The 22,192-nt window shown below is 38.1% G+C and overlaps 1 protein-coding gene across 1 annotated transcript in view; it reads right to left on the bottom strand.

Moving 5' to 3' along the window:
- The window catches only part of LOC114647604 (zona pellucida sperm-binding protein 3-like), a 70,840-nt gene that overhangs the window by 3,027 nt on the left and 45,621 nt on the right, over positions 1 to 22,192 (bottom strand). The window contains exons 5-6 of the mRNA XM_028796211.2: positions 12,704 to 12,833; positions 8,497 to 8,585 (exon numbers count right to left, since the gene is read on the bottom strand). Of these exons, the coding sequence (XP_028652044.2) occupies positions 8,497 to 8,585; positions 12,704 to 12,833 (219 nt within the window). The remainder of the gene's footprint in view (positions 1 to 8,496; positions 8,586 to 12,703; positions 12,834 to 22,192) is intronic.

Raw genomic sequence — 22,192 nt, 5'->3', positions numbered from 1 at the left:
CTTTCTTGCTCTGTCTTGAAGATTCCATTTTATAGATTTTCATTTGGGATTTATTTGCTACCGTATTGCCTTGTAGACAACTCCTCTATGCTTATGAGTATTTCCTTGTATTTTTCTATTTTTGTGTTAATAAAAAGTAATACATTTGACAAATAGTTTGATGGTGTGGTAAAGAGTAGTTTTTTCTTCCTCAATAAAGTCCAGCAGGTTTTGTCTTTTAATGACCTACAAAAGCTCCTTCGTGCTGGTTATGTTTTGTTTGTATTTTTGTATGTCAGGGTATCCCGTACGACGCTGTTTCACCTACAAATGGTACAGAATGCAGCTGCTAGAGTTTTGACCAGCAGCAATAAAACAGATCACATCATTCCGGTGTTGGCCTCTCTTTGTTGGCTCCCTGTTAGTTACAGGGTGAATTTTAAGATTTTAGTGTTCATTTTTAAAGCCCTACATGGGTCAGCTCCGCCGTACTTAGTTGTTCTTCTTGTTTCATATTCATCAGCCAGGCAGATGAAGTCTTCAGATCAGCTATTGCTAACTGTCCCACACACACGGTCGAAGCAGAGGAGTGAGTGTGCCTTTGTGGTGGCTTGTCCTAAATTGTGGAACGGATGACCATCACAATAAGGTCGGCTCTCACACTTAATAGTTTTAAGTTTCTGCTAAAAAAAGTACTTTTATTCATTTGCTTTTTAGCTTAGGAGTTTGAGTGTTCAAACTTTCTATTTATATTGTTTATATGGTGTTCATCTTAAGTATTTTATTTTACATAGTTTTATATAAGCCAGCGGTTCTCAAACTGTGAAGTAACAAAAAAAGGGAGCGCAAAGATGTGGAAAAAAAGAAAACAAGAATCGAAAATATGAAAAATACATCTATTGAAACCAAAACAAATTATTTTTCTAGTATCAGAATGTAGTTTAAGTTAAATATAGAGTTAGATAAATGTCGATAAAAGTTAAATAGGTATATTAAAATATGCATCTACGATATATCATTAATTAAAAAAAGAACAAATTGGTATTAGTGGGCTCCTTTCAAAAAAACATTAGGGGGGCGCGATTTAAACTGTTATGAAAACTCGGATCGCAAATACTTAAAAGTTGAGAAATGCTGATATAAGCTATTTATGCTTGTGTGTTAGTACATATGTGTAATGTTTTCTTTTTAATAATTCCTTATCTGGCTTTTATTTCTTACCGTTACCTTTTATTCTATGTAAATCACTTTGGTCAACTTCTAGTTGTTTTAAACATGTTATCTATAATAATAAAAGGCAAAGCCCTCACTGACTGACTGACTCACTCATCACTAATTGTCCAACTTCCCGTGTAGGTGGAAGGCTGAAATTTGGCAGGCTCATTCCTTACAGCTTACTTACAAAAGTTAGGCAGGTTTCATTTCAAAATTATACGCGTAATGGTCATAACTGGAACCTCTTTTTTGTCCATATACTGTAATGGAAGGCAGCAAGATGGCCGTAGGAGACTGAGTTGCGTGTCGCGTCATCACGCCTCCCACGTAATCACGTGAACTGACTGTGAACTCAGTACGTAGAAAAGAAGGAGGAGCCCCAAAGAGCGCTGAAGAAAACACTCATTACACAATTGACAAGGCAGCGAAATAAGAAGCGAGTGAGTGACGCATACAAGCATCTTCATAAGACACGAGGTATAAAAAAGCACGGTGTAAACCGTAAGTCTAAATTTACTTTATAGAAACGCTCCCGCTGCCGTTTGCAATACCATATTCGCGAGATACAAGTTTAATGAGAAGACACGAGGTATAAAAAAGCACGGTATAAACCTAACCTTAAATTAACTTTGCAAACGGCAGCGGGAGCGTTTCTATAATGCCATATTCGCGAGATACAAGTTTAATGAGAAGACACGAGGTATAAACGAGAGTTTGCATCACTTTGTAACAGAGTTAAAATTGCTGTAGCGAGAAACTTTTAACTGCCGGGTCTTAGCTAACATTAAATAAACCCGTGGACATCGCAACATCACACAAGAGAGCGGCTCACGTGAAGTGACTGAACGCAGCAGGAGTGATCACTTCCATAAATCAAACCTGTTCAAAAAACACATTACACAATTGATAAAGTAGGAAAAGAATATGAAACAAAGCACGGTATAAACCGTAACTTCAAATTAAGTTTATAGAAACGCTGCCGTTTGCAATACCATATTCGCCCCTGCGAAGCGCGGTGATTTTGCTATATATATTAAACTATTTCAACCATTGTATGATCTGCTTCTCGCAACTGAAAGAGGGCACCGTGGCAGAAGTTAGCCGACTTGCTCACCAACCACAAGCGTTACCTGGTAGGTAACCACCCATACAATCAGATTGTGAATCAGACTACGAATGCCTGCAATGTAATTTCCCCGATCTACATGCTGTCAAATGAACGAACCACACGCCGTAGCACAATGTTAGGGGCTTCGCCTCTACGTCCGAGGATCGATTCCAGTAAGGGAGTGCAGTGACTGTGTACTCCTAATGAGCCCACAATTACGGCGAAACACGTGTCGCATACTATGCATCTTCAAAGCACGGTGTAAACAGTAAGTTTAAATTGAGTTTATAGAAACGCTCCCGCTGCCGTTTGCAATACCATATTAGATGACTTTGTAACAGAGTTAAAATTGCTGGAGCGATAAATTTTTAACTGCCGGGTCATGTCGCGTGTTCTTGGGTAGGTACACCAAAAAATGTATACATTTATGCATGTAATGGGCAAACAAAAAATGTACTATACCCGAAAGCACTACAGTAGTACTCAATGTATCTTTACTTCTTAAATGTTAATGTTTTACTGTTTAATAATTTATACGCTTCTTATATGTTATTCAGATTCTTTTATCAAAATACCAGTAACAGTGCACTGCACGATAACGTGGAGTGAATATACTTGACATGACCATTCATAGTATTTATCCTCTTTCTCTGTACGTTTACCATTCGTTTGCTCAGAGGTTGATGAGCTTGCTGCTTAATGAGCAGCTCTTCACCCTAGCGTCCCGCTGCTTCTCTTCTTTCGTCGGCATATTTTCCCGTTAAAACTGATTTGTTTTAAAACTTAGTATGTTTTCTTTAATTTTTCAGTTAAGCTGGCACTTAAGTCTTCAATCTGCCTCAAGAATGATTAGCGGAGGTGGTAGACAATGAAAACGTCAGCCGTACGCATCCGCCACGCACGCACTGGTGCGCGCAGCTGTGAGTTGACTCTACAATAAAATAAAATAAAGATAAAAAGAGCAATAACTTGCAGCACCGCTATTCAATTACACTTGCCTAACGCCTCTCCTAAGGGGAAATACTGTGGGATCTGGGCATCCGTCAAAGCAGCAATCACAAGCCCGATTAGAAAGCGGGAAGCTGTGATTTGTCCTCTCCCTCCCATGTAACAATCGCAGCCCGTGTTGCAACGCACTATGTATATATGTGTATGTGTGTGTGTATATATATATATATGTTCATATGTGTGGGAAAGCGAATAGTAGACGTGACGTAGTATATGTGTACCAAATTTCAAGTCAATAGATGAAACGGTTTGCGAGCTACAGGTGATTTAAAATCCTGGACAGACAAACGAATAGCCACGGTAGCGTATTATAGAAGAACATTTTACTGTTTAATAATTTATATTTATATGCAATGTGCTTCTTATATATTACTTCATATTCTCATATCATAATGATGTTAATGTTGTTTATATTGATTTCTATGTTATTGTAAGTGCCCTTTATTTGTGGAAAAATAAATTTGGCAATTAAACTTATTCTATACATACATTTTATTTTTTTCTCTTGCACTCAGTGAGCGAATCCACTGGGTAATCAGCTAATATATATATATATATATATATATATATATATATATATATATATATAGATAGATATAGATATGTATGTATGTGTATATATAGATAGATATGTATGTGTATATATAGATAGATATGTATGTGTATATATAGATAGATATGTATGTGTATATATGTGTATATATAGATAGATATGTATGTATGTATGTGTATATATAGATAGATATGTATGTATGTGTATATATAGATAGATATGTATGTATGTGTATATATAGATAGATAGATAGATATGTATGTATGTGTATATTATTATATATATATATATATATATATATATATATATATATATATATATATATATATATAGATAGATAGATATGTATATATAGATAGATAGATAGATATATGTGTATGTATGTAGATAGATATGTGTGTATATGTATATATGTGTATATATATGTAGATATAAAAATATGTATATATGTGTATATATATGTAGATATACAAATAAGTATATGTATATATGTGTCTGTATGTGTATATATATGTTGATATATGTATATATATATGTGGATGTGTATATGTATATATATATATATATATATATGTATATATGTTTATGTATATATATATGTTTACATAACCTCTTTAACACACTACTTCTCCGCTGCGAAGCGCAGGTATTTTGCTAGTAAAAATAAATAAAATCCAAACCCTAATTTGTATAGATTCTTTGTTTGCTCTTTTGTACACAAGCTGGAGGTTTACAGTCCATCACGAGACAACTTAGTTTTAACGTACTGATATGTTGTCACAATACCAATCCTGCTCAGTGATAGAAGAATCCTTGTTCAGACTTTTAGTGTTTATGTGAGGCTGGCTTTTGACTATGTTTTAGGTTATTTTGTGTTACTTTTCCCAGCTCCCCATGTTTGGGACTTCCTAGGACAAAGTCTTCTGGTCCTAATTCTGAGTAATCCTCATTGGGGCTGGCCAATGAAACGCCTGGCTATATTTTGGAGGTCTTACACCCATTTTGTTATGTTTAAGACTCGCATATCACTTCACCACCCACTGAACTTGAGCTTCTGACGATGTACACAGTGAGACAGGAGAGTGGATTTTTGGGCAAATATATTGCACACTCCATTCTCTTCAGTAACCATGGGAACGTATTTGAAATATTAAGCCATATAAGAATTAAAGCATTCTACTACACCTCCCGTAACTCAGATGCTGTTGTACCAGTATCCAACAAAACTTGAGCAGGGCACGGACCTGTAAAGTTCAGGACTGTTGGGTCACTTCCTGCACTTAACCCACTGTATGAACCTGAACCGGAATTGAAAACACATTAAACCTACCCAGCGAACTCCAACTCAAAAAATAAAATTAACCAAATATGGAGGAAGGAAAAAAGCACCAACGCCACATGGCCAAATGGATCAGACACATCACCTCTACCTTAATGGGTTATGTGAAGGATAAAGGAGTTACTAAAGTAAAGGCATGACCTGGCGACTTGCATACAGAGTCTAAATACTTCAGACCGTGGCCATCGGAGGGTATCCTTCGGCTCTTGCTGAATGTTGGCCAGCTTACCACCAGTACCAGTTATCTTTGCTGCTTATTAGGCACAAGGCATCACCCAAACTTAAAACTATTTGTGAATTTAAAACTACACCAAAAAAAAATATCCAATCCAATAGTTTGTGTGTAGACTCCAAATGTTTCTAGAACATCTCAAATCAGGTAAAGTTTGAGTCATGAACAACTTAAATATGAAAATAATTGCCATTTTAATACATGTGTAAATATGCAAACTTAAGACTAAAATATGTTTTTAGATTATAGGAACATCTGCCTTAAGAGTCCATCAGTAGTCTCCCAGCATACTGGGACTCTAGCCTTGGCAACACTTTTTCATGTTGGAAATAATTGCAATGAAATTGCTCTCTGGGTTTATCACTAACCATAACAAAGATTTTAGAGAGAGTCCAATTGAGCATCCAAGAAATTAATCTTCAATGACATATTGAACCATATTGTTTGTTAGGACTCGAGGAGATCACTCACTATTTCAGGATAATTTTTTAACATTATGATTTCCCAAAACATTTGTTCAGATACTTTTTAAAGCTCTGCCAAGTACCTCACTCAACTTCATTCAGCTCTTCAAATCTCATCTCTCAACATTTCTCTGATCCTAGGACATACAAAAATGCCTTCCTTACCCTTGGGTTTTATCCATTGCTTTAGCAAAGGATTTTATATGTCCAAGTATGACATGCAAAGGAGAAAGGTAAACTTTCTCAGCGTCATCAAGAAGACTGTTTACCACCTTTCTTTCCCAAGACAAGTGAGGCATGTTTTGGCAACTCTTTCGGCACATGGTTCTTTCTGAGCCTTCTGTTCCACTAACACAAAAATTCGGATGCGAGATTTACACCCTAGGAACCATAAGTTATCCGAACATTTCAGTAATCATTTACCACTCTGATGCTGATCTTTCTGATAATAAAATAGGTCATCACGATAGCAATCAATGAGAAGAATTCATAATTAACTGCAGAATTACGGTATTTGAGGGTTCCTCTAGAAGTGCCTCTTTCTCTTGGCTCAAAAACTAATCAGCAGATCATCTCATAACAGGCTTAAGTTTCGAGTTTGGTATTCTTCTGCCCTGCTATTTTAGCTCTAGACCATCTTCAAGAAACTAACATGCAGACACACACCCATCATCGAGATAGACGTTTTCGGTATCGGGGGACCCTGCAACATCGAGACTAGTCAAAAAACTGGAGACTGAAATTTTTATGGAATCTAAAGCTTTTGCTCTAACCCCATAGATAGGTTATTGCGGGGGTGAGCGCAAAGCAAAAAAAGGAACAAATATGGTTGAACCAACTTACAAGCCAAGAAAAAGTGCAATCACCTTTAGATCGCCAAAGACATGCCATTTATACTTTGACACTGAATGCTTTATAAAATTAACTGCATATTCTTACAGGTCTCTTTGATGATAGCAGCAAGTGGTAAAGGTAAAGAAAAGAACCTATTTCTGTTATGGAGAAAGATGGCTTTCAACATGACTTTTGAGGAATAAATGAACAAGTGCCACTCACTTCATTGTGTTCACAGCCAAGAGTCTGCTGTATGAGAAAATGTTCTTAAAAAAATTGCCTGCCTGTTTAACCAAGACACTCTGACATTTCTAACAGTACATTTTAATCAGAAAATTAGATAATAAATAACATTTAGCTTAATATTTTGTTCCATAATAACCATTTATATCTATGATGTCTCATTTCTTTCAGCCAGGTATCACCTATAACGTTTACATGGATTAACTGTTTTGGGATTTAACAATACTTAATGGCAGAGGTGGGTTTCTGGACAATACCATTTACCTGCATGCCGATTGGTTTGTTTAAAATGTTTCGTAGTCATTATATGTAAATGAACCGACCTGACTAAAGGAAATGCTCCGTGAGATTTCTTCAGTTGGCCATGCTGCATTAACAAGAGCTTGTGGTGTAAATAAGGAATGTCCATGCTTGAATTTCATATATAAAACAATGGCTCAAGAATTACTGTTGACCAGTGCTGTTGATGTTTATACTGTTTTTAATATGGAGGTTTGTGCTAGATTATAAAGTCCATGACAAGCTGTTCATGTGTATCAGATGTGAAATAACTGATTTAAATAAATAAAAAAATCTGGATATTTTTATGTATTGTAAGCTTAAGAGTATCTTCAAATAGAAAAGCCTAACAGTTATGTCAAGAAAGAGATGCATTACTCTGGTAGATATGTAATTTCAGGTCTTAAGAGCTTCTGCTTTTTTCCACCTGCTAGGTTAGTCAGTAGTTGTTTACTAGACAGAACAATTTACTTGTATTGAAGGTCCGAGAAGGCTTAGGTTTATAGCTCAGCTTAGATTTATAGCTCATCTTTTGCTGCTACTTAATGCCCAGAGAGATAGGCTACAAGGAAAACCAATCTTCTGTCTCTCGCAAGTGAACCTGCCGATTCTATCCGCAGGGTTTAATCCTCAACACTGCTTAGCTTGAAATTATACATTGACAACAAAATTGTGGCTTCTCCTAGAATGCACACATTCATCCAAAAAACACAGACTTAACAGTTGCACATAATGGTCGGAAAAGAACTTGAGACTTGTTCTGATTCAAAGCTTAGCAGCATCCCATTGTCCCAAACACAGCTTCTGAACAATCTCTCTCAGTGAGCGCTCACATTAGGCCTGCTGGATGCAGAAAAGAATCCCTTACACGGAAGAAACACATGGAGACAAGAATATGCCATCCTGACAAGCAAAGAATCAAACATAGCCTCCTTGAGCTGAATTTGGACATTTCATGAAGATTTAGTTATTTTTCCACCACGGCTGGTTAGAATTATGTGATACAACACAAACAAGTCCCTAACCAACTCCATCTCCTTGGGAGAGATCCCTTCTGAGAAGCAGTATAAATTTGATGTCAATACTCTGCTACAGGCCTACACTATGGATCGCAGGCATGTACCTTGAGTCTCCTGGATCTTCCCGAGCCTCCTTGTGACCTTGAAACATTGCAGCCATGTATTGAGGGAGGCAGCTCTAAGCCAAAATGGATGTTTATGTGAAAACCTTATGCAGACTCACCTGCTATGCATCTTGTCGTAAAAACAGGCCTTGTTACGATTATCAGTTTGGCCAATAGGAACCACCTTCACTTGGCATGTAATATAGATCTGCAAAAAGAAGGAGACTAGTGAGACCTGGAGCAACCAAGGCAAAAACGGAGCAACACCCTGACAAAGCCCCAAGTGAAGAACAGCTCTGCTCAAACTAGTAAGTCTCATATGGTTCAAATTACAACTAAAAGGCCAAAAGACAACTTTTGCTCAGGGAAGTAAAAGGCTTGTTACAAAGAAGGCCCCATTTAAAGCCATTAAGATGAAACACTGAAAGAATGGAAGATCCAGAGATGAAAATGCTGCAGTTGACAAGTGGGGTGAATAAAATGGATTGAGTAGCAAAATAAGACATTAGGTGGAGCTTAAAGGTGAAAAGGATACAGTGGAAGATGGAGAGAAAACTTCAGTGGCCTGAAAATGTATGGAGACAATAGGAAAACATTGTGCCAAGGACAGTATTAGAAATGGAGTTGCCAATTGGGGGGAGGCTTGGGGGTTGAATAAAAAAAAGATACCCCTCTACTACAGTGACCCCCAGATAAGGAAAAAGCCTGGGGTAAATGAGAGGACATGACAGATGTCAAATCAGAACCAATCTTCAATAATGAATACTTGAGGAATGTCACCAAGTCCTGTTCTAGATTGAAGGTATTGTTGCCAGAATGTTACGAGTTAGCAATTCCTCATAGTGCTGTTCAGCATGTACATGGAGTGGAAAAAAAGTCAGGTCCTTTTCAATAAAGCAGCCTTGACACCTCAATCATGAGACTACACCGGCTAAAGATTAGCCCATCCAGACTTGCCGAGTGTGAATTTGGGCCTAGTCATGAAACATTTAAGGCCTGCTAGCAATCCATTTGAAATTCAGCTGGCCCAGGTATCAGAATGTCAGCTACTTCAATTTTGCTCACTTGGGAATGAACTTTTGAAGCTCATTGTGTGGAGCCTAGAACAACCGAACAGCTAAATGCACACTGAAGGACTGATTTAATCATATCTCCATGAATCAAGGTTGCCTTTTTATATTTCATACTGCATTTTCTACCTTTACAAAAATAGAGAAGATTATACTTTGTCCACCATTTCCATTTTATTCCAACTTTAGGCAAGTACAAATTTAACAAATGCTCAGTCACACTTGAACCTTATGGGGCCATAGCCTCATCCCAATAAAGGTTTTGCTTTTGTAAGCAACCTACATCAGCACTTACGCAACTGGGAAAGGGTATGAATGAAGCTCATTCAGCTACTCTGATGTGCCTGCGAAACTACTGCCCTCCTGTCATGCAGTGCCAAGCTGAGCACTGAATAATCAAGGCTGTCACAGACTGTCAAAGCATCTGCAGTAGTGGGGAAGGGGGGGGATTCACAGACATTGCTGCAGAACTCTATATTAGTTCAGGAGGCAGCACCAGCAGCTGTATTCAATAAATGTTAGATACATCAAAGCTGATTCATTCAGATTACTACAAATCACAATGATGCAGCAGCATCAAAACCTAAAATTACTCCTGCACCATCAAAAAAATGGACCTGAATACAGTAAATGTCTACCATCAAAAAACAGTAAAACTAACTAAAGCCATATTTTAGCCATTCTTTCTATTATGAGCTGTGGCTTACGGCCAGGATGCCCCTTTGACACTGGGACCGGGGGAGCAGCCAATGTGATGCACACTACGTTCCCCAGACCACGTGGTGGCAGCCCTCCTGGGTTACATCGGGGCCACAGGCGTGGGACTTCAGGGCTCAGATCTGTTGGGCACGGTGGCCACCACCCAGAGGCTTAACGAGTCCAGGTGGGCTGGAATGCAGCCACACCCGGAAGTGCAGCCTAATTAGGCCAATTACCACCTGGGGCACTTCCGGTAGGGCTGTAAAAGGAGCCTGCAGCCACTACTCAGGGCGCCAGAGTAGAAAGAAGAGTGGTTTTTGGGACTGTGTTAGGGCCGAGGGACACGGGCAAGACGTGGCCCCCAGCTGAAGAAAAATAAAATCTTTTTGTTTTATTTTACATGTGCCTCCGGTGTCAGTCTGTGTTGGATCGGCATCAACCAAGCGCTTCTGCTACAGAGCATATACAAAAAAAAAAAAAAATATTAAACTTCATTCTGCTTTTTCATTGCTTACTTCTATCATACTAAGTAATAATATGCAGATGTACAACAGCATTGCATTTTTCAAAAATGCAAGACTTATTATTTTTTCTTATTAAACCAAAGCAAAAAGTGTGAAGTCCATTTCAGATTCATTGTCTCGTGCACAGTATAAATGAAATTCCCATTTGTATGACTGACCAATAAGCAATATATTGCAACTGTCCTTGTCTGGTGGCCTGAATATCACTTTGTATTTTATTTAAAACAACAAAAAATAAAAGTGATGAAGCACAAACAAAAAAGTTTCCTTTCATAAAAATAGTTTCACTATCTTTAATACAAAAAAAATGGTTTGGAGGACTTTAAAGCATGTTATGCGTGAAAAGATGGAAACGTTGCTCCTTAAAAGGTTTTACAACACTGTACACCCCTTTTGGGTCCATTAATCTCTCAGAAAAGGTCCTGATGGAGAAAAAGGGGGGGGGGGGGGTGCATGTTTTGCAAATTCAATACAAATGAACACAACTCATGATGAGAGAAAAAGATATACTTCAAGACAAAACTGTAAACCGGGTAGTCAATGAAATGTTATCCATATTAGTTAAGAACACAGTGGCTGGTGTTCTGGATGAGACTCCTTTTGCCGGTGCTCCAATTTACACTTTGTGCTTATTGATGAAGACGTCCTCCCATCAACCCCAGCATACACAAGCTGCCGGACAGGAATTTTAGTCCCCGAGTCAGCACTGCCATGAGGTTGCTGATTAAATGAATATATAAAGGGGGAAGGGGAGATTTCTAAATACACTAAACATCAATTAATGAATGTCATTGGTCACACAATGGCATAGTGTTTACAATTTATTATTTTTGCAACACAAAACTAAGGTTCTAACTAAACAAACTAAAATTCAATTTTAATTAAATCACTGGCACATCTTTAATAGGCTACCAGCAGACTCATCACCCAGACCACATCTAAAGGAGGGTCTTGACATTTCTGGGTGTGGGCTTTAGTCGGTATGAATTTCCAGTTTTAAATCCTGTTGCACTGTTTTAACAAACCATTGATTTCAGAATGAATGGAGAGATACCGACACGGTAATCAATCGAGTGCTAGTTTGACGAGATGGATTTGTAACGAAAGGTTGCTGCCATTTGTAGCAGCAGATGAACTCACATCAGCAGAGTAGACCTCTCACTCAGATGCCACACAACAGAGTTAAAGAACAGCATTAAGCAGAGGCCGCCAAAATAATAAAGCCAGCCAATACATGCATTGCTAGAGACTATATTAATAACACACTCAACATCAGAATAGTGCATCACCAAGCCAGACCTCACATATGTGTAAAGAAAAAAAAAAACAAACAGAGGCTGTGGTACATGTGTCCACATGCAGCAAAGCACATAAAGAGATCAAAGTTTTTTAAAATAAATAAAAAAAAAAAAATCGCCCTGTATGAAGCTTTTGATATTTTTTCAGTACAGCTTGGTTAGGATGGTCAGTACTTGTGTCTTCCGCAGTAAATCGAGCTTGGAATGTGTTATTCAGTTCGACTACATCACACAAACCCTCTCCTATGACTTGATAGCTGAATTCTGTTGCCAAGAGGAGAATAAAGTAATTTATTTTTTTTTAAATTGATGTGCTGTGCTTTTAATTATTAATGGTCCACATTAGTGATTTTGAATGCACACACAACTTCTTGCCAAAGGAAATGCCGAGTTAACAGTCCACGCCGATTAACTAGTTTGGGTATGATGTGTTATCACACTCGCTACAAGGGTATCAATCAATCAATCAAGATCTACAAGTACTTATTTATATTTTATACAAAACAGATTTTTTTCCTCATTATAAAAATAAATAAATGGACGGGCCTAACAGTCTGAATGGACAAACACGTCCCCCTGAGGTTCACACACAGTGACAGGTATGGCTAACAGTAACCCAGTGCACAGTCTTTGAAGGATATCAACATGTTAGATCAGTTAGGTGCTGCATTGCAAGCACCTCTGCTGTGCCAACAAGCACACAAACCTGATTACAAAGGCTGTTCTGCCACTCACCTCCTGTAATGGATTTTGAGCATCTGAAGAGAAATAGAAGGCATTTATGATGAACTGCAGCACATTTGGTTGCACTCTAGGATGTTTAAAGGTTGCGATTGAATCCTTTTGGAGTCCATCAACCAGACACCTGTTGGAGAAGGCAAAAAAAGTAAAGCACACTATAAATACACAAAGCATTGAAAGTCTGGATCTTTATCCATGACAATTCTACACAGACAGACAGACAGAGGCATGAACATACCCCCAGAATGACCAAAAATAAGAAAACATCTGACTTGGTAGTCCCAGTGAGGCATTATGCAGGCATGTTGATATAAAAGCATGGCCTGAGCCACCCTTATGGTGAATTAGGCATTCACCTAGAAAGCAAATCATAAAGGGGGTGGTAGGATGGGGAATGGGAACCCAGCCATCTGGGTTAGCTACTGAACAGATGTTTGGCGCACCAATAAGTTTGGCCTAGGGAGCAAAAAAAAAAAAAAACACCTAGTACCAGCACTGTGTAAAAAAGCCCCCACTGCATTTCTTAACACACTTCTGCTGAATGATTCGTTTTTGAAAAGTCCTCAGCATTTGTGTGTGAGAGAGAGGATGTGCAGCATTGTTCATAATGCCACTCAGTTTTGTTTTAATTCTGTCTTTTACCACGACCTCCAGGGGGTCCAGCCTGTGTCCCATAACTGAACATTTCCTTTTAAATAGCTTGTTGATTTGGTCTCTCGAAGTGATGTTACTAACTCAGCACACTACAGTGTAGAAAACTGCACTTGCCATCACACAGTTATAGAAGATGAGAAGGATGTCACTACCAAGGTTATTATAGTTAATGAAAACAAAAATCAAAACAGAAATTTAATAAAGTTTTATAAACTGAAATAAAATAATTAAAGGCGAAATGAAAAACTAAACCTAAATGAAACTATTAAGGTAGCTGGAAAGACTAACAAATAAAATAATATGCTAAAAATATTTTTAGTTTTTGAATGAGTATTCTTGCCATTAGTCTTTAACACTTGTAACCTTCGAGTCTAAAACAGAAAGCATTTGCTGTGACAGAACAAGCTGACTATGGGCGTGTAAAGCGTGTGAAATAGAAAGCAATTTACTGTGCCACCTTTCTTTGTGCTTGTTGTACGGCAAGATGTAATTCAAACATCTGAAATCAGAATGTGCCGATCAACAAAACCTTTACAGTATGGACAGAAAAATCATGAGTGAGTAACGATTCAGTTTATTTCTCATGTGCCTGCGTTTTGTTGACAGTAATTAACCTGCCACTTTGCACAGGAGAAATCCTTTCTGAAAATAAAACGGCACCGATCGAGAGACTGACTAGGTCATAATACAAGATCAGCATAATTGTTACTGACCAATCACTTTTGCTTTAAAAAAGTAATTTAACAACAAAGTGATACCATCCATCCATCCTCTTCCGCTTATCCGAGGTCAGGTCGCGGGGGCAGCAGCTTGAGCAGAGATACCCAGACTTCCCTCTCCCCGGCCAATTCTTCTAGCTCTTCCGGGGGAATCCCAAGACGTTCCCAGGCCAGCTGAGAGACATAGTCCCTCCAGCGTGTCCTGGGTCTTCCCTGGGGCCTCCTCCTGGTTAGACGTGCCCGGAACACCTCACCAGGGAGACGTCCAGGAGGCATCCTGATCAGATGCCCGAGCCACCTCATCTGACTCCTCTCGATGCGGAGGAGCAGCGGCTCTACTCTGAACCCCTCCCAGATGACTGAGCTTCTCACCCTATCTTTAAGGGAAAGCCCAGACACCCTGCGGAGGAAACTCATTTCAGCCGCTTGTATTCGCGATCTCGTTCTTTCAGTCACTACCCATAGCTCATGACCATAGGTGAGGGTAGGAACATAAATCGACTGGTAAATTGATAGCTTCGCCTTGCGGCTCAGCTCCTTTTTCACCACGACAGACCGATGCAGAGCCCGCATTACTGCGGATGCCGCACTGATCCACCTGTCGATCTCGCGCTCCATTCTTCCCTCACTTGTGAACAAGATCCTGAGATACTTGAACTCCTCCACTTGGGGCAGGATCTCGCCTCCCACCCTGAGAGGGCACTCCACCCTTTTCCGGCTGAGGACCATGGTCTCGGATTTGGAGGTGCTGATTCCCATCCCAGCCGCTTCACACTCGGCCGCCAACCGATCCAGAGAGAGCTGAAGATCACGGCCTGATGAAGCAAACAGGACAACATCATCTCCAAAAAGCAGTGACCCAATCCTGAGTCCACCAAACCGGACCCCCTCAATGCCCTGGCTGTGCCTAGAAATTCTGTCCATAAAAGTTATGAACAGAATTGGTGACAAAGGGCAGCCCTGGCGGAGTCCAACTCTCACTGGAAACGGGTTCGACTTACTGCCGGCAATGCAGACCAAGCTCTGGCACCGATCGTACAGGGACCGAACAGCCCTTATTTTACAAAGCGATACAAACCTTGTAAAATTCCAGAATTGGCAATATCTCTACTGAACTACAGGTATGTAAGTGAAGAGAGTCTGACAACTGGTGAAAAACATACTAATGCGTTATGTATTTATTCTATATTTATTATTTTATCTTTTTAGTTTACATTCACAGCTCAAAATACTGAATATTGTGAAAACAATCCAGCAGCAGAATTAGGTTTTAAAACATTAGTCCCTCTTTTTCAATCTCTCTCTCTCTCTCTCTCAAAATAGATAGTTGAAATATCATATTCTTTTTGTTCTTAACATCAGCCTTATCATACATTTTGCATACCAGGGATTTCTCCTGCCTTGCATCCAAACCTGCTGGGGTAGGCTCCAGGATTCCTGCCATACTGCTCTGGATAAACAGGTTTAGATAATGCAAATATTATTCTTAATCTCCGATACGGTCTCTGTAGTTTTATGCCCATCCATACTCCCATTACCTACTCTTGCTCTGCTCATTAAGGGTTTACTGTTCTTATGCATGGTCTATTCAAGTCTCATTGCCCCTAACCTCGACACTAAATGCTTGTTTTTCTTTGTTTCCCTCAGTGGGGTTAGCTAGGTGGGGTTGACACACTGATTCAAGCCTAACAGTCCTGTTCTTCCTAAGCCCCCCGTGATTTTCATGATCACACCTGTCAGAACACAGTAGAATCTATTTTCTGATATCTTTTCAGGCCTGCAGGTGGCAAAATTCTGTCTATAAATTGTATGTGCCCGAGACAGAATCAGAGATCAATATGGCTGGCAGAAAATAAAAGCCCAGAATGGGAGATTTTTTAATGCAATATTGAAGGCATTCATTATGAGCACATTGTCTTGGAGCGAGATATGTTGTGTGCTGTAGATATTTAGAGAGAAAAAAAAATCCCTCAAACTTTAAAATTCACAGAAATTTCATTACAAATTGGCCCATTCTGGGCAATAAAAGGAAAAGATAAAAAGTGCCAACAATCAGCCCACATTTGTTCAGCACAAATGACAGAAAATATTTTAAAATGTACAAAATTGTATAAAACACATCATATTCAGTATCTGCTTTTGATTATGCTTGCTTTTATCAGACAAAAACAAAACCAGATAGTAAACCATGTAGTGGAGTCAGCTTTTAAACTCCTATCCTAACCCATTAAGTGTACAATTCTGTCTGATTGTGACACAAAACTAAACTCCACAGTAGTCCTTTAACTATATTATAATTACTAAAACTAAAACTAATGGATATATACAGTAAAGATATATAAATGTCTTTGTGAAATTAAAACTACATTAAAACTAAAAACACAGGATGAAGGAAAACTAAAATTAAACTGAATTTCCAAGGAAGGTCAGAAAAAACCTTGATCACTACCCACATTAAAGGAATGCAGTCCCCTAAGGAGGCTGGGAAGTCTTCTCTGCCCTTTCGTATATTGTTGCTGTGTTATGAGACCTGTCCCCCACAGTAACTGGAGGAGTATACCCACTCCCTGTATAGTGACCATACACAAACACTCTTTGGTACAGCAAAAGTCACCAACTTAACCACATTTTATACAATTTGCACTCCATTTGCAATGGAATTTACAATGAAAAAGATTCCATACAACATTGTACTAAACACACACACACCCTACTTTAGAGAAGTATAATGTAGCTGCACGGGGATTAATTACAGAACTTTCAGAGAAAAGTGGAATAAAAACTAGACATGGAGGTAAAGCTTCAACCAGTTAGTGGGGGATGTTTTCCTCTAGGGAGCGCTAGTTGGAATAAGTTTTTACAATTGCAGTGTCTTAAGTAACCCGAAACTATACAGATCTAATATTAAAGAGGCGCTATCCCTCCCATAGTGATATGGCAGCAAGAAATCACATAAGAGAAAATAACGTAGCTTTCTTTAATGACGATTTACGTGGCATTACAGATGAAGGAAGCCATAGCAAGATTATCAAAGTGGGAGCTCAATGTATACAGTCTGCCATTTCCGTCGCTGCGCTGGAAGGGTTTTCAGGATCAGATGACGCTATTTCCCATCCGTCTGTCGGCTTCAAAAGTGTGCCAGGCAATGTTCCAAGGCTTTATACTCTTTCTCCATGTGCAGGCCCTTACTTAGGTAAATTACGCCATTCCAAACCAGGCAAAGAGAGGATCCAATATCATGCAGACTCTGACACACAGAAATAGTACAATGCCCATTTTCGTAGTTGTCACTTTGTCTTCTAATGCTTGCCTAGCAGTTCTAAATGAGGAGCCCCTGTGTGGTAAATCTGCCCTTTAGCTGTACATGTGAGAAGAAGCAGATTTAGAAAATATTTTTGTACAGAGCAAAGTGACATATTAAACATATAAACCTATTACAGTGGACCAGAGAAGAAGTCACACTTTTAGGGATACACAGCTCACCAGTTTTTACCTGACCAACAATGATAAATGAAAAATATTAAACTTCACAGAATATTCATCCTTCTAGCCTAGAGTTGGTGATCCCAAATATTCTTTGCAATTGAGGAATCATACAAAGGCAGCACTAGAATTCAAACATTAGACTGGCATAAAAAGAAATCAAACAGCTTTAGAAACTAATATACAAACTAAGATAAGGAAAACAAATGTTACGATGTGTCATTGTTCATCTATTCAAGAATGTTTCCAGTCAATTAGAAATGCTCTTTTGGAGAAAGTAATTGAGTTTGGCTGGGTCTTTTTGTCAAATAAACGCTTGGTCCAAGTAGGTGCTTTTAACCTCATCCTTTAAAGAATCTGAATAATCAGTACTTTATAAAGCTCCAATATACTGCAGGAGTTCAAATCGTGAGTGGAGGCCATGAGTGGCAGTTGGCCTCTCTAATCAATTTCAAAATTTTCAGTAAAGCATGGAAGCAGCCGGCTTTGCCTTTTAAGTAGGAGGAAGAGTTCTTTTGATAGGATATTTGCTAGTAAGTAAAGCAAGATATTAATTTCGGAGGCTTAACCAGAATATTTTTGCCATCACTTTTTAAAGTAACAGTATGCATGAATATGCAAATTGGAATTACAATGGATATATAGTCACTGTACTTCTAACAGATCTCAGTTTTAGAAATTAGGTAGAAATTTTTATGTTCAGTTGGTATCACTCTGTACAAGACACATCCAGTGGTGCCATCACTAGTGTCCATGATCCTTATAAATTCCTTATTAATCAGTCTGTACAAGACAGGGTTAAAAGTGCAGCTGCTGAGCTGAATGGAACGGTCTGTTAGGATGAGGATTCTGGGATACTTGACATTGCCTGATAAACGCAGTGCTCACTTTGAAGGTTAAAAGTGAGGAAGGAAAAAAATAAATAAATTAATTAATTAAAAAAAAAAAAAAAAAAAAAAAAAAAAGACACCACCAACAGACAATCGGGACTTTCATTTTAGAGGAGAATCACATGAGTTGCACCTACTTAAATTTTTTGTTTCAGGAAAATCCTACTACATTTTCAAGGCCAAAAAGGTCCTTTGTTACCATCATTTTCTTTAAATTTGTTTAGAAATAACACTATATGATTCATGCATGCTTTGCTTGTGCATGGATGTGACAATTTAGCTGGGAGTTTAAATTGGTCTCATCTGTTGTGAGAGATGGACATCTAGGACGTGTTATTTAGCTTTTATTTTATTTTATATTTTTAACGTAATTCAGAGGTATTGTGTATTTTGCAAACCCAAAAGGATTTAATTACTTATTGTATATTAAAAAGCATGAGTAGGATATCAATGGTTCAGAATGAGAAGGAAAAGGTAGCTAAAGTTTAAATCAAAGTCTAAACTGGGCTCAAGTTCACAATACAGTCTTCCAGTGACTGAGCTGGTGAACACGGATGAAGGAATAGATCAGCCAGGACTTCACGCTACAGCGTCAGGTTTGGTCAAGAGTGAAGGCAAGAGCAAAACAGTGGCTAATTCTCACTGCCCGCCTCACTCAATCTCAGGTGCGTTATCAGTACTGAGCATGGCCTCTTTCCCCCCCCCCCCCCCCCCCCCACTGTCAACTAATAACAATACCCCCAGTGAGTCAACAGCATTAACTCCAACTGGACTCACGACTCTGCCTTTGGAGTGTGTCGAAGATGGAAACAATCTGTCAGAGCTGAAGATAATGATTACCGCACTCTAATATAACTGATAAAAAGAGTGACATGAAGAATATAAAAGGATAAAAAGAAGGGTATACACAAGAGAAATGACAAAATTGAAGTAACAGACAAACTGCTTCAGGATATGAGACCAGGAGGTACGTATGTTTACATAATAACTTTGCTGAAACCTTTAAAGAAAGAATTGATGAAAATAAACAAAAATAAGTTTGTAAATAAAATTAGTGCTCTTGGTGCTAAGCTTAAACAAGTCAAGCAAACGTTTACAGCTCCACTGAAGAAGTTGAATAACTGACATCGCCACTGAAAAGCAACTGCTGTAGAATCCGAATGGAAAGTGCTCGGTGATAAACTAGCTGCACTGGAAGATAAAGAGAGAAGGAACAACATCAGAATCAAAAGGTCTCCCTGAAAATCTTGAAAGTCCAAACCCACTGAAATTCTTAGCTGAACTATGCTCTAAAATAACTGGAGAGAACTTCAAAATCGGACCCAGATATCAGCAGCTTTCTGCATATGTGGATCAAAAACCTCAAAACCAAGAAGGCCGATTGTCCGTTTCAACAAACTACAGGTTAAAGAAAATTTGATGTTGAATCTCAAACAGAAAGAAGAAATTATATTTGAAAATAGCCTCATCCATATTTTACCATATTTCTCTCCTTCAACAGCTACCAAATGAGCCGTATTCTACAGCATTAAAAAGCGCTTTCACAAAGATAAAATTAGATACAGTCTCTTGTTTCCTGCTAAACTGATTTTTGATGACCAATTCTACATCTTAAAATTCTACTAAAAAGCAGAAAGAGAGCGAAAAAAACCTGAATTCAACCTCCTAACACGAACATGAGGCATATTGTGTCCTGCTAATACAAAGAAGATTTTGCTTGCAACTTATTTTATTTGTAATGAAATATTTGGTGTATCTACACATTAAATTTCCTTTATGGCCACTTTTGTTCGCTTTTTCTTTCCAATTACTACAATGAAATGTCTTCTCTTAAATATATGTATACTGTATTTCGGAAACCACTAAGTTGTCCCCTATTGTTCTATCATCATCATCTTACCCTAGGTTTACTGCATCTGGACTATACTATCATAAAATCTCTCGATCTTTACTACAGCACTGCTAGGGGTTGTTTTGTTCTGGACATGCCCCATCTCTTGGCACGTCAGAGAACTGTGACTTTGCGAAGCTTGGTCTGAAGATAATGATCACCGCACTCTAATATAACTGATAAAAAGAGTGACATAAAGAAGAATATAAAAGGATAAAAAGAAGGGTATACACAAGAGAAATGACAAAATTGAAATTCTTAGAAGGAACAACATCAGAATTGTGGAGGGGCTGGGGCTGAAGAGAGAGAGAGTTATTTCTTAATTTATCCTTTTTACCCTAACAATTGTAAGTGCCAACATAATAACAGACTTGTTAGTCATAATACCTGGCAACAATATGAAATCAATTTTCATATAATAGCTTTAAACAACATACTACCTGTACTTAAGTTTACAAAATTGTCCTCAAATGTTTAGAAGCAGTGTCTCTGACCAAACAGTGAACTTTGTGTGCTGAAATGTCTACATTCTCAATCATGATCTAAAGAGAAGTAAAGTATTTTCTCACCTAACAGGACTAAATGTCAACATAATATTTCTACTCAATTAATAAGGACCAGTTTTGCTTACATAAGGTGTGGGAATTTTAATACACAAATCTCATTTGCAGTATCAGACATAAGTATTGGATTCCGAAGGGTGAAATGTCATGGTAATGGGTAATTTATTTAAATTTAAAGTAATTTTGATAAATATCTTTGCACCCAATGCGGATGATAAAGATGTCATCCAAAAAGTATTTCTGTGTATCCCTAATGTGAACGCTCATAAAATTAGAATGGCCAGACACTTTAATTTCGTTTCATATCCAGACCTAGATAGGTCTTCAACTACTGTAGGGATAACATTTAATATTGCAAAAATAATCAAACAGTTTGTAATGGATCATAACTTAATCAGACCCATGGAGATTTTTAAATCCAAACTTAAAAGGATATTCCTTCTCATTTGTACATCACAGTTACTCAAGAATTAATTATTTCTTTGTAGATAATTTACTGTCCACTATAAAATCCTGTAAGAAAGGCACTATTGTTATTTCTGACCACACCCCTCTGATCATGGAGCTTAGATCACTATGACCTACACACTTATGTCGTGACTGGCATCTTAACCCCCTGTCATTAGCAGATGAGAACTGAACAGAATTCATCTCTGAGCAAATTGATTATTTGCTTTTAAAGACTAAAGGGAAACTGACAGCTGTTTAAAAGGAAAGATTATTTCATATATCTTTCCCACAAAAATAAATTAGAAACCAAGGCAGTGTAAGAGTCAATCAGTGAAATTACCAGAGTAGGTCAGGAATACAGCAGGTCTCCAAATGAGGCACTTTGTAGGAAAAGAAAGTTTTTTGCAATCAGAATTTAAGCTTTTGACTACTAAAGAGACAGAACAGCTTGTCTTTAAATCGCAGCATCAATACTATGAACACTGAGAGAAGGCTAATAAGATTTTAGCTCAAATCCACATGCAAGAAGTTTGCAACACAATAACAAAAATTACCAACACAGATGGAGATAAAATCATTTACCATAATATAATCCACATGTTTAGAGAGTACTACAAGTCCTTATATTCTACCCAGTTTAAAGATAAGACACAACCTAATGAGTGTGACGCATTACAAATACCACGGCTAGATACTCTTAGTGCAGAAGAACTGCATTAACCTCTGACTCTCTCAGAATTACTGGACGCTATAAATTCACTCCTATGTGGGAAAGCAACAGGCCATGATGGATACCCAGTGGAATTTTATAAAAAATAAAAATTAAAATACAT

This window comes from Erpetoichthys calabaricus, chromosome 3, assembly GCF_900747795.2.
Source record: "Erpetoichthys calabaricus chromosome 3, fErpCal1.3, whole genome shotgun sequence".
Lineage (NCBI taxonomy): Eukaryota > Metazoa > Chordata > Cladistia > Polypteriformes > Polypteridae > Erpetoichthys > Erpetoichthys calabaricus.
Note: the sequence above shows the minus strand (reverse complement) of the source record. Positions and strands in the feature narration are given on the sequence as shown.